The 12,970-nt window shown below is 39.2% G+C and overlaps 2 protein-coding genes across 6 annotated transcripts in view; one reads left to right on the forward strand and one right to left on the reverse strand.

Moving 5' to 3' along the window:
• The window catches only part of TMEM68 (transmembrane protein 68), a 49,730-nt gene extending 48,633 nt beyond the window's left edge, over window positions 1-1,097 (reverse strand). Inside the window, exon 1 of one of the 3 annotated variants that reach the window (XM_059394592.1) lies at window positions 931-1,092. The gene's annotated coding sequence lies outside the window, so the exon portion shown is untranslated. Of the gene's footprint in view, window positions 1-10; window positions 907-930 lie in introns of those variants that run through there. The other 2 variants (XM_059394593.1, XM_059394594.1) reach the window with 2 other exon arrangements.
• Window positions 1,098-1,134: 37 nt separating this feature from the next.
• Window positions 1,135-12,970, forward strand: part of TGS1 (trimethylguanosine synthase 1) — a 39,545-nt gene continuing 27,709 nt past the window's right edge. For 2 of the 3 annotated variants that reach the window (XM_059394588.1, XM_059394591.1), the window contains exons 1-5: window positions 1,135-1,429; window positions 6,512-6,576; window positions 8,966-9,135; window positions 9,469-10,291; window positions 12,843-12,960. In XM_059394588.1, coding sequence (XP_059250571.1) covers window positions 1,326-1,429; window positions 6,512-6,576; window positions 8,966-9,135; window positions 9,469-10,291; window positions 12,843-12,960 — 1,280 coding nt within the window. In that variant the 5' untranslated portion in view covers window positions 1,135-1,325. Of the gene's footprint in view, window positions 1,430-6,511; window positions 6,577-8,480; window positions 8,523-8,965; window positions 9,136-9,468; window positions 10,292-12,842; window positions 12,961-12,970 lie in introns of those variants that run through there. The other variant, XM_059394589.1, reaches the window with a different exon arrangement.

Below are 12,970 nucleotides of genomic sequence, written 5' to 3' on the forward strand. Positions count from 1 at the left end.
CGGATTTTACCTCAGTCGTTACACACGCTAAAGAATGCTATTTTGGCATTAACAGCACAACCAAGTCCGGAAACGCTCCCGCCACCTTCGCGCTGGAACTCGCTTCTTGGAGGAAGCTGCCTGGACAGTCTCACCGACTACCACACGCCGAACGCCAACTGCCCTGTTCGGATCTAGCAGTGGCGTTCCGGTTTTCCGCATCCTTAAGCGCACACGCATTTTTCTTCCGCGTCCGCCGCCTGAGGACCTACAGAGACCTGTTCCACCCGCGGCAAACCCCAGGGACCGACGCGGCGTCCGCCGCGCGCACACCAGGTACCCACGGAAACTGTTAATAGCAATGAGAGGTCTGACAGGCACAGTTTCATTCAGCCCTTCCAGCAGCCCTAGGAAGCAGGGACTCTTCATCACTCCGATTCTACGGATGATCACAAGGAGGCTCAGAAGGGTTAAGTCGCTTGCCGGGTCACACAGGTAGCGAGGGAGCACCAGACCCGGATTCCGCGCCCGACCTGCGGGAAGCCTTCTTAACCACTTCATTCCTGCGGCCCCGCGAGCCCAGGAGGCTCGATTCGCATCCTGGAAACAGAGGTCACGGGGCAAGCCCAGAGGCCTCTGCCCAGGTTCGGACACCTCGCCCCGCCGCCCAAGTTGAGACAAAACGAGGTTTTTGAGCGCGAGGGGGGATGCGCGGCGGAGAGAATAGGCTCGTTGTGACCCAGGCAGGATCACGCGCCCCCGCCACTCCGTGCCCGAGCTTACACCGAGTGCCGCGGGAAGCCCAGCCCGCCCGCCCCCGCCGGGGACTCCCGGGCGGTCCCACCGAGACTAGACGTGCGGCCTTGGCCGCTCCGAGCCCCGCGCGACTGACGCGGAGCTGTGCGCCCGGAGGGGAGGAGCACTAGGAAGCCAAGATGAGGACCGACACACCTCGGGCGGGAGGGGCAGAAGCGGCTCGCCCTCACCCTCGAACAGCGGCGGGAGCTCTTCGGTGGCTCGGCGACCGAGGGAAAAGGAGAAATTTCAGCGGCGGGTCTCTCCCCGGAGCAACCTGGTAAGAAAAAGACAAACTGCCGCTGCAGCACGGACCGCGTTGAGTGTGACACCCCCATCGCCCCGCCCCTTCCCGTGAGCGCCTGGAGCCACTTCCGGTGGCGGCTCCTTTGCCCGCTCCAGGTTCGAGGGGCCCCGGGCCCGTTCCTGTTCCCTGACGTACCCCTGGGCGCGCCGGCGAGACCTCCCTTCGGTCTCCGGGAACCGAGCAGAGGCCGGAAAGGCCTGTCCCGTGCCGCTTCCCGCAGAACGTCCTGCGCTGAGGTGGTAAAATGTGCTGCGAGAAGTGGAGCCGCGTGGCCGAAATGTTTCTCTTCATTGAAGACCTGGAAGAGGATCATAAAATCCTTTGCCTCTGCTCCAGGGCATTTGTAGAGTAAGTAAAAAATCGTGTTCCTCTTCATCTCTAACATGGTTATTTCCCAGAAATGTAGGCCTTGCAAACTACATGGAATTGGGATCCACGGCCGGAGTATAAGACCCTTGGGCAGGGTGATATTTCAGGAAAAAAAAAAAAAAAAATCTTGGGCTTCACGGAGAGGTCGCCGGTTGCCATTAAATCAAAGAGTAAAATCTACTTTGTAGGCTTTTGTGGGGAAAAAAAAAAATGGCAGCTGATTTATTTCGTTTTAATGAGCGGACATTTAAAAATCGGGAGAAGAGAAATGTAAAATGAAATCTCCTTAGTGGCTGTGACGTCACAAGTTGAAGGCTGAGTAACTCTTGGGGGTTAACATTTTTAAAACCTTAAGTTTTATTAAAGCGCAAATGCGCTGAAATAGAGTTTCTAATTACCCGAGAAAAAAAGATTTAGCTCTTTGGAGTTTTGAAATGCATTTTTGGAAAATATATGTTTGGGGTAAACATCGCCCTGCATGGAAGATAGCCGGCGGGTAGGAAAAAACTTGACTGAAGAATTGTACTCTGGGTGAGGCTTTCTTTATATTAGGTGAGTTTAGCCACTTGAATCTTTTCTTCATCCCTAAAACAGGTATATCTGCCCTGGTTATCTCACAGGCTGATTGTTAGATTCAACTTGAGGAAGCAAATTTTATGTGCTAGAGTTTTAATATAGTTTATTGGAGTAAAGTTTAAGTTTGAAGCAGTTCTCACTGTTTGCCATTGTGTGTTTGTGGAGTAATTGGAAAATTAATCCAAAAGGAAATCACTTTAATTTTAAAAGTATTGTCCTTGTACACATGCATGCATGTATTCATTCAATAAATGCTTTTTGTGCTTCCTTGTATTAGCTACGCTGATGGGCACCAGGGTACAAGAACTGCCTGTCCCACACCCTTTGAGTTTACTTTCTAGCAAAGGAGATGAATATTAGGACAATTGTTACATATATATTTAGCAAATTACTCTTGTAAGTACTGTAAGAGAAAAGTACAGATATATATGATAGCAGAAACCTAACCTTTCTCCACAGATCACAAGAGATTGTTGAAGGAAGTAGTATTTGAAAAGAAGTCTAAAGAGCAGAGATAAACTGGGGTATATTTGAGCGGGAAGGAGCAACAATCAGAACTCTGAGTAAAAAACAAAAGAAAGCCAAGACTGCATACTTAGTTCTTAGCCTAAAGCTGGATTTGAGTCTTGGGGTTGTACTCCTTTCCAGAAAGAACAGAAAGACAATGTAAGTTATAAATGTAAAGGGTTGAGAAAAATTGTCATGCCCTACCCCTACAAAACTATGCTTCTAGATTTCAGTTAAAGTAACTTTATTTTAAACACAATGTAATTGGTGTATATATCAATTAGTTTGAATTTAGTCTCATTTGAATTAAAACATTCCTCCTCTATAGTTCAGGTAATTTCATACATATTCTTAAAACTTAGAACCTCTATTTACTTAGTTCAAGTAAAATTGAGTTCAAAATAAGGAGAGAAAAGAATGGCTTTTTCCTTTAGATCATTTAATGCCCAGATAAATTATAACCCTTTAGAATGAAAAGAACATTTTGAAATTATTTCCAGTAGCCACTTGAGAAGTCTTTGGGATCACTTCTAGGCCTTTGGGCTAACATCAAGTGGAGGAATCTTTGGGACTTTGGAGACATGCTGGAATTTCAGAGGCTTATTAGTTTAACCCTGCTTTCCAGATAGGGAAAAGGTTTGTTTCACAGTCTTTGTTTGTTTCAGTCTTAAAACAACACATTGATTCTAGAATAAGTTATTAAACTGAGAAAATAGTCCATGTAGCAGAAAACAGAAAATGAGCATTAGCATAGGTGCCTAATACCTTTTTAGTATTGAATTGATTCTCATACTGAGTAAGGTTATTGTACACCTCTCCTCAAAGGCAGGAAATAGAACCTAACATCGTTAACTAATGTTTATCATCTGAGGACATTATATTAACATACTGTCTTATGAGCTCTAGAATAATAATTCTGTTTCAACTATGCATTCAGGTTTCCATTAGTTATATATGTATGATATAATGGAGCTCTTAAAAATAATCTTTATAGAGCCACCTGGGTGGCTCAGTCCCATTAAACAACTGCTTTCAGCTCAGGTCATGATCCCAGGGTCCTGGGACCAAGCACTGCATCAGGCTCTCTGCTCAGAGGGGAGCCTGCTTCTCCCTCTGCCTCCACTGCTCCTTTTTCTTCTGCTCTCTCACTCACACTCTCTCTCCCTCAAATAAATAAAATCTTTAAAAAAAAAAATAATCTTTATAACGGCTCAGTAGTAAAATGAAAAAATACTTTGTATTAACATATCTGAATATAAAATATCTACACTATGATTACAGTTATGTAAAATTGTGTCTTTTATTATATACAAAGCCTAGAATTGAACATAGGGAAATGATGGAGTAGTAAATTCTTGTTATAAAATTGTTTATACTATAAATAACAGGCTTTTCTTAATTTTCTTAAATCATTTTAAAATAATTTCCAACTTGCAAAAATAGGTCAGTACAGGAGTAAAGAATGGGTTCAAACTTAAACAAAAAAACAAAAATAGGTCAAAGAACTCTGATATTCCCCTCCTAGACTCACCTAGTATTAACAGTTAACTGCATTTGCTCTATCTCTCCCTCTGAATACACACAGACACACGCGTGTGCCCCCCTCCTCCCCTGCACACAGTTTTTAGTCTTTTTCTGAACCACTTGAGAGCAAGCTGCACATATGATTCCCCATTACTCCTAAATACTCCATTGTGTATTTCCCTAAAACAAATGTGTTCTCTTTCATAACCACTGTAGTGGGTTCATATTTCCCCAACTTTCCCAGCAGTGTCTCTTTTCTTTCTGATCCAGAGTTCCACATAGTTCCTTTTATGACTTGTCAATCTCCTCTTTTGGAAAAATTCTTCACCTTTTCCCTCCCTATCATGGCCTCAAAATTTTAAAAAATGCAGACCTTATCTTGTGTGCTGGTCTTCCTTAACCTGGGTCTATCTGACATTTCAGCACAAACAGAGCTGGGCCATGCCGTCTTGGCAGGAATGCCACAGAAATAATCCTGTGTTTGGCTCTGCATCATTTCAGTCACTTGCTGTGGACCCATTCCACCCCTGATGACATTGACCTCCATTACCTAATTATGTTGCAGTCTCATAACTATCTCTGCTGTAAAGTCAAACTGGTTCCATTTGTATGTATTAGTATTTGGAGGGAAAGTACTCCAGTATTAGTACCCTGTTCCTGTGCCTGAATCAGCTGCCTCAGAAGGTTTCCAAAGAGCAATTCTCTATCATTCTGCTTTTATTAGTTGGCATTCTGCAGGGAGAATGCCTTCTCTCCTCATGTATTTGTTTACTCCTTTATTTACATTAACATGAATTCTGGATTATTCATTTTTTTAGTACATTCTATTTTATTACTCATTTATTTTGATGTTCACATAGTTTTAGCTGTTATGGGCCCCTCGAGGTGGCTTGTATATCATTTTGATGTGTCCCTGGCATTCTCTGACCTCCTCCTAACCCTCTAGCACAGAAGGTGACCCAGGCTTATCTTTTCTAGTCCGTGCTTCAACCTGGAGCTTCCGCTTCTCCAAGGTACCTTGGCTCCTTCTAGCAGAGTAGTGTTCAGAAACCAAGACTTGCGTGGTCATTGTGTTCTTTGCTCCTGGGTTTTCATTGCCTCTATGCTCTCTCAGCAGACACAGTTAGTCAGGATATATCTGTGCTTTACATGCATACATAAATACCTATATGTGTATAGAAAATCTTGGCTGTCATTATCCTAAATATACTTACTTGCTCAATGTAACCAATCTTGCCACCATATTAGTCTCCTCCTCCACCTGACACCTAGTGCCCCATATCTGTGGGTACTGGGGGGACACCATTGATGTCCTCTGTACAGCTGCTGATCTCCCCCACCACCCTAACCACTTCTCCATTGTCCAGTGTTCTTGGGGACTAGTGGGCATGCTGCCAAAGCACTTTTGCACTTTAGCCTCTGGCCTGTTTGCTGTCCTGCTATGGGTGATCACCTACTTTATGTTTTATAAAGTATCAAAAAATAAACAGGAGGACAATAAAATATATCAAATATACAGGAATTTTATTTTGTTGACTTTATTGTTGCCCCATTAGAAAAATAGTATTCGCTAATACTTGAAGATTGCCTTATTATGGCACTTCTGGTGGTGTTTTTTACAGCTGAATTTAATGGTAGGAAGATAATATAGAAATTTTAATTTTTAATTGTTCGTTAAACTCATTTCGGTTAGGTAGTTTCCAGTCTTAGCAGATAGAGAAAAAATTTAGAAGTAGATAATGTAAAGAAAAGTTTAATCATTCACTGTTTTTTAAAAATTGTTGAGACTAGGATGGCTGTCTGGCTCAGTTGGTGGAACATGTGACTCTCCATTTCGGGGTCATGAGTTCAAGGGCCAGGTTGAGCTTGGGGCTTACCTAGATAGGTAGGTAGGTAGGTAGATAAAATTTTAAAATTGAGGGTGAATTGTTTTGATTTATGTTTCAGTTTGATTAAATATTTAAATAAGAACTTTGGGGGTTAATCCCCACAACAGCCTTTGCTCAGACCATTAATATCTTGTCTACTAGGCATGATAACTTGGCCTATTTGCAAATGGAGTAGGATCTGCATGTGGATTTATATATGTGTGTAAGATAGATCTTTCCACTTTTATGCTCATTTCTTCGAGCAAATTTAAAGAACACTTCATTGTTCATGTATTGTAAGATTGATTCTTCCTCCAAACCAGAACTACCATTTAATTTTAATAATCAGTAATTAACAATTAAAGATGCTTCCCATGTGCTATCTATTAAATATTTTACAATATACTATTCTTATAATAACTTCACAGGTTATGTATTATTACCTGTACGTTACAGATGAGGAAAATATATTAGCAGATTGCTTTTCTGTTCCTTAACCTTGTTAATTAATCTGTGCTGCCTCAAACTTGTTTTTTTCTCAAGTTTATAATTTATTTCAATATTGACTATTTAATTTGCTTTGTAGAGATCGAAAATTGTGCAATCTGGGTTTAAAAGGCTACTATGTCAAAGGCAGTGGCGACAATGCAGGTAATACAGTGTAAAACATTATGGCCCTTTTCTTGCGCAAAGTAACTAATAGTGTATTTATTTTAAATATAATTTGTTATACTACATTAATTTGTTGGCATTAAATATTATAAATGACAACCAGTAATCACAGGTTACTTTCCTTATTTTTTATTATAACGTGGTTCTAGAATCCCTGTCAAAGCACATCTTTTTTTTTTCTGTAGCTAGCTCCTGTGTGGACTTGAGGTAGCCTCTTTTGCTCTATGTAGTTGTTGCCATTAGATAAGAGCAAGATGAAATTTGAAGCTTTGAAAAGTAGAGAACATATTTTTTTTTTCAGCAAAATTTTATTGTGCGGGAAGATAAACAGAGGCACATTAAAATTTTCAGGAGTTTATTTGAACTTATATCTATGCAACTCAGGCAGTTGCCAGCTTCCTAGATAGGAGCACCACTATAGGACAGGAGTTAGGGGAGAGTTTTTTAGTAAAGAGGATATAGAAGCAAAGCAAGGAAATTATTGATTGGCTCTATCTTAAGGAATGACCTCATTTGGGGAAGCCTAGTTAGCTGTTTGTGATTAGTTGTTCTTCAGTGTTCTTTTCTTAGATTTGAGTGCTTTGATTGTGGCTTATGTCTTTGGTTTCCTTACAGAGACAACGAAGGCCTTCAAGCCACCTCAGTTTAATGACCTTCTTGTTTAATACTTTAACAACTGTATAGATAAATTATTCAGGATAAATGCAAAGTGAACATCCTTAGTCTTCTGTTTGAGTTAAAGAGGCCACAATCTGGGTTAACTTTCACAGATAACAAATAGAATTTATTATGTATTTTGAGTCTTACCTAGTTAACCTGAAAACTATCTTGGTCTCTCTCAGACTTCCCTCAGTGACCTCATTTGTTCTTTCCACACAGGTCTTTTTTGTTTCTCTAGATAGAAAACTAGCGTGAGTTCTAGGCTAAATTCAGCACAAATTAAGTGCATCATGTTACCCTTAAAAATCCTTTAACTCTCACAGTGGTGGAACAAATCACTGTTTCTTTAGTTGATCACTGAATGAAGTGTTTGGTTTACATTTCAATGTAATGTACAAATAAGGTTTCTTTAGACACCAGGCTCCTAATGAACATAAAATATGCATACCATGAAAGGATCATAAAACTTAGCACATTTGTTTTTCCTATTTGCTGTCTCCTGATCTTTCATAAGTTCATTGAATAGAATGGTGAGTAGAATCTTCTTTAAGTAGGTATCTTTTTTCCCTCTTTGTTTTAGTAGAATTTATACACAGAAGATTCCTCTTATTTACAGTCCCCATTTTTGGTTTGTAAGATTCACTCTTTTATTGTCTATGATCATTTAGCTGGAGTGCAGCTCAGCCCTAATTGAGTATGTCGGTGAATAAAGTGATACTTCTTTCACATTTTAAATGGTTAATGGAGCTTTTGAATGTCATTTGTCCAATTAATGGTGTGGTAAACTTTTATATAACCATGCTAGTATAAAGCTAAACTTGTTTCGTTATAATAAAACAGGTTTTCTGGGAGAATCAGGGCATTTGAAAGGAACTTCCAGTTTAGGGGATTTCAGACTTTTATAGCTTTCATTAAATCATGACTCCCACGGAGTCACAGAATATAAATCCCAGTTGTGATTGAAAAAACCATGAGGCACCTAAAGACATAACCTTTTGCCACTCTTCTTACTAGATCCTAAAGTAAACTCCACAAATCATCATTTTAAATTCACTGATCTAATTGAGGAATATTGCTCATTGATAATGATATTCCTTATTGAGTATGATATATCCTTATTGATTATGATATATCCAATAATAATATTACTTATTGAGTAATAAGGAATGTGAAAATGTGTTTTCCCTGTAGTTATTCTGCCACATTCCCTCTTATATCCTCAGTACTTTGCACAGTACACAGCACAGAGGACATGCTCAGCAAGTGTAAGTTGATTAGGCAGCTGGTGGTGGGCAGAGCCATATTAGAAGTTGTCTCCTGATTCTTAATTGGCTATTTCTTACTTGTCTGTGTTACCCCTAAAAAATCGTAACCTTTGCATAACTCTTGGTCTCAGGTTTCTCTTTAAAATGAGGATGAGGGGCCCCTGGGTGACTGTTAGTTGAGTGTCCAGCTCTTGATTTTGGCTAGAGTCATGATCTCAGGGTCCTGGGATCAACCCCAATATTGGGCTCCCTACTCAGAGGGGAGTCTGCCTGTCTGTCCTCTTCCTCTGCCCCTCCCCCTGCTTGTGTGGGCTTGTCCATGGGCTTGTGATGTGTGTTCATGTTCTCTTTCTCTCAAACAAATAAATTTTTAAAAAATAAAATGATGAAAAAATGTGCATCTGCATTTTCTATAAAATGAAGCTAACAGATGCTGTCTGTAGGAGACCAAGCTACAGAAGAGGAAGAAGGGGAGGAAGGTGGCACTGCAGAGTCACATGACAGTAAAGGCTTAGGCCTTGATGAAAGTGAACTTGATTCTGAGGCTGAACTCATGAGAAGTATGGGACTACCACTTCAGTTTGGTGGGATATCTGCACATAAGAATTTTGAGGTAAGTTACTTATGTTTCTCTTTCTTAGTTTTCTCTGTAAGATATCACAAAGAATTTTTTTATCCCAAATCTAACATATTCATAAGTTAGAGCATTCTACCTCTTTTTAAACATACATATTTATAAATTAATTAAAACTGCAAGTTTTGATATATATCCTTTTTCCCTCCTCCTGGAAACATAAATAGTAAGATTAACTTGTTTGTATAACTAAAAACCCAGGATGTGGATTTGACAGTAAATAATTTAGTGTTTAAAATAGACCTGGATTCTCTTTATTTTATAGTTTATTTGTGAGCTGCATTTTATATTCAAGTTATTTATCTTATGTAGGTTTCTATGAATACTAGAAATAAAGTTAAAATAAAAAGGAAAAAGAAAAAACATCAAAAGAAGTACTTAGATGAAATTATAAGAGAATCTTGGAGACAAGAATGTGAAGATGACATTTTGGCTTCAGATGATCCATCTTCAGTTGAACAGTATGAGAGCACCAAAACAAGTAAACGTCAAACAAAAAAAGATACTGAAACTGAAAATCTTCCTGTTGAAAATACATTAACTCCAAAGCTGGAAATCACAGAAAAATGGGAAAAATATTGGAACGAATATGGTGGAGGAATATTATGGCAAAGCTGGCAAGAAAAACATTCAGATCAGACACTATGTTCTGAACCTTGGAACATTCCTGATACAAAGGAGGAATGGGAACAACACTATAGTCAACTTTATTGGTATTATTTGGAACAGTTTCAGTATTGGGAAGCTCAGGGTTGGACTTTTGATACCTCACAAACCTGTGAAACAGATACCTGTGGGTCTAAAATAGAAGTTGACAATGAGAAAGAAGAAAATTGCATGAAAGTAGACTTAATGTCTTTTCCATCTCCATCTATTACAATTGATAGTGAAAGCTCTAGTTCAAGTGATAAAGAGCATATTGAAATTCTTGATGGAATTAGTAATATAAGTTTGAATTCAGAGGAAGTGGAACAAAGCCAGTTAGATTCTTCAGTAAGTTGTGATGGGCATCAGTGGCTAAGTGAAGTCAACAGCAGCAGAGAATGTCCTGCTTCTGGCCAGAGTAAACCATGTAATGGAGGAACCAAGGATAGCAGCTTGTCTGGGAACAGAAGCACAAACCAACCAGATCAGGGTAAGATTGGCCAAGATTTATCCTACTAAGTAACAGGAAAATTAACCTATTGAGCAAAATAATTAACACCTATCCTTTATGATAGGGTTATACAATGTCAACTACATTTTATAATGTCACATAATTTAATTTATGTATTATAAGTTTATTACCTTTCACGTAAATAAAAAGAATATTTGTCTGGAGTTCTCAAAACTACCATTCCTTCCACTTGGACCTTGGTGGCCAGTGAATTAAAACTTGGAACTCCCTTGAGAAATTTTATAATAGAGTGGATGGGGAACTTCCAGGTTTCTATGGAGCAAATGAATTTATAGGAGGCCTATTTGAGAATAGTTCAGAGTTCACAGTAGACATCAGGCAAATCTGATTGTAAGTCATACTGGAATTTATTTCCAAGCAATTGAAGTCTTGCTCTGTAGGGAATCTCAACAGGGCATGATATTAATTTATAATTGGAAGGGTTGACTTTAGGATTCTCATAAAATATCCAGGATAAGGAATTTGATTGACTCCCGCCTAAGTGATTTGAAACGAAACAAAAAATCTGGTTTAAAGAAAGGACTAAGGAAAGCCATTGAGAGGTATATTAAGAAAAGTCAGAGGTTGGTAAGAATGTTCTTGCTCAGAAGGAGAATTCTAACTGATGGCACCAGGAAAATGAGAGAGAAAATTTTTATGACTTCTGAACTTCCAGAAGATGGATGTTTAGTGCTAGAAAAGTCTGGTTTATAAGACTTTCTTCTCAGTCTCATCCCTATATGAAGCAAAAGTTTTTGGCCTTTTATTTAACAATTGGATTTGCTTTGCTCCTCAGATTGCTGATCTTCATCTACCTGAGAGTTTCCTTTAGAGAGTTACTGAAGTGGCTCTACCTACCTCTTAATCTCTTTTTTCTCTGTGCTCTTCCAATGGAAGTTACTTACTCTCATTCCTTGTTATTTTCATATTTTTTTAAATAATGTGATTATTTTATATTGGTCTTTTGATACTCTTCTATACTTTCCTGATTTCTTTCTGTGCTAATTTTGACCATAAAATTTGAAATATGTATACTGGCCAATGAATTTTCCCCTCTCTTATTCCTTCTTGTTATTCCTTTGATCATCCTCACTTATCTTCCTATTTTTCTCTTTGTCAAATATACTAAACCTTATAGTCCGTGCCTTCCGTTGCCTTTTTCCTAACTATATATATAGATTATCCATTTCTTTACTTAGTCCCAGGGTGAGTCCCATCAGGATAAATCGGAGAATTCTAGGTTTTAATTTATTTTAGATCTTGCCTTGAGATCAAAACACAAGGTATAGGGGCGCCTAAGTGGCTCAGTTGGTTAAGTGTCTGTCTTCAGCTCCGGTCATGATCCCAGGGTGGTGGGATCAAGCCCCACATTGGGCTCTCTGCTCAGCAGGGAGTCTCCTCCCTCTTCTGCTGCTCTTTCCCCACTCATGCTCTCTTGCTTCCAAAGAAATAAGTAAAATCTTTAAAAAACACATACAAAGTATATATTGCATTTCTATATAAATGTGTTTTCTGTTGTTTGTGGTTGGGTGTTCTCTTAAAATAATCTGTGCCTACAGATTGCCTACAATCAGACTCTCTTTGTCTACACTGCAGATCTCCATTTCCAGTCCCACCCACTCACTTTGTGCCAATCTGAAGAAAGACATGTCCCTCAGGTGGAGCTACCACAAGTTAAAATTTTTTTTCTAAATGGTGGTGCTTACCTTGCTGTTACTTTTAATTTAAGTTATATTAGAGATAATTAACTGTGTTTGCTTCTTAATAAACAGAAGTCATTTTATTTTAAAGATTTTATTTATTTATTTGACAGAGATCACAAGTAGGCAGAGAGGCAGGCAGAGAAAAGGAAGCAAGCTCCCTGCCGAGCAGAGATACCAGTGCGGGGCTCGATCCCAGGACCCTGGGACCACCACCTGATCTGAAGGCAGAGGCCTCAACCCACTAAGCCACCCAGGCACCCCTGAGAAATCATTTTTAATCAATGTATTATGCTGTCTTCAGAGTGATTTAAGTTAAAATTCCATCAAAATATGGGGAACCTTAGTGGCTCACTCAGTTAAGCATTTGACTCTTGATTTCTGTTCAGATCATGATCTCAGGGTCATGAGATCAAGTCCCAAGTCAGGCTTTATGCTTAGCAGAGTGTGCTTGAGATTCTCTCTCTCCCTTTAATATTAACTAATTAAAGTTCTATCAAATGTGATAACTGCTTAGCTATCACAAAGGTAACTGTGGATTACTTTCTGTAGATATGGACAGCTATGAGGAAAAAGTTTTAGTCTGTTTCTTTAAGTAGTTAAACCATGGAAACTTTTAAACTTTAATAATTACACATAGCTATAGTTTTTTTATGCCCAGATTCTGGGTGTAGAAATACAAAATAGGTAGTTGTGGTCTGGCACTGTGCCTGATATGCATGTACAGTTCATTGCAGGAAGGTAGCAAAAATATTTCGATAGCATTTGCAAAAGGCAGATGAGTTGTCACACTAAAGGGAAAATCCACTGCAATATGTCTGCCTCTTTAGATTCACAGGACTCTTCAGAAGCAAACACAATCAAAGAAAGACCACATCCCAACAATATTGATGGAGATGAGAGTGAAGAAGATCCACCTGAACGTAAACCAAGCAAACTCAAGAGAAGGCAAGTTGCA

The sequence above is a fragment of the Mustela nigripes genome, chromosome 3, assembly GCF_022355385.1.
Source record: "Mustela nigripes isolate SB6536 chromosome 3, MUSNIG.SB6536, whole genome shotgun sequence".
Lineage (NCBI taxonomy): Eukaryota > Metazoa > Chordata > Mammalia > Carnivora > Mustelidae > Mustela > Mustela nigripes.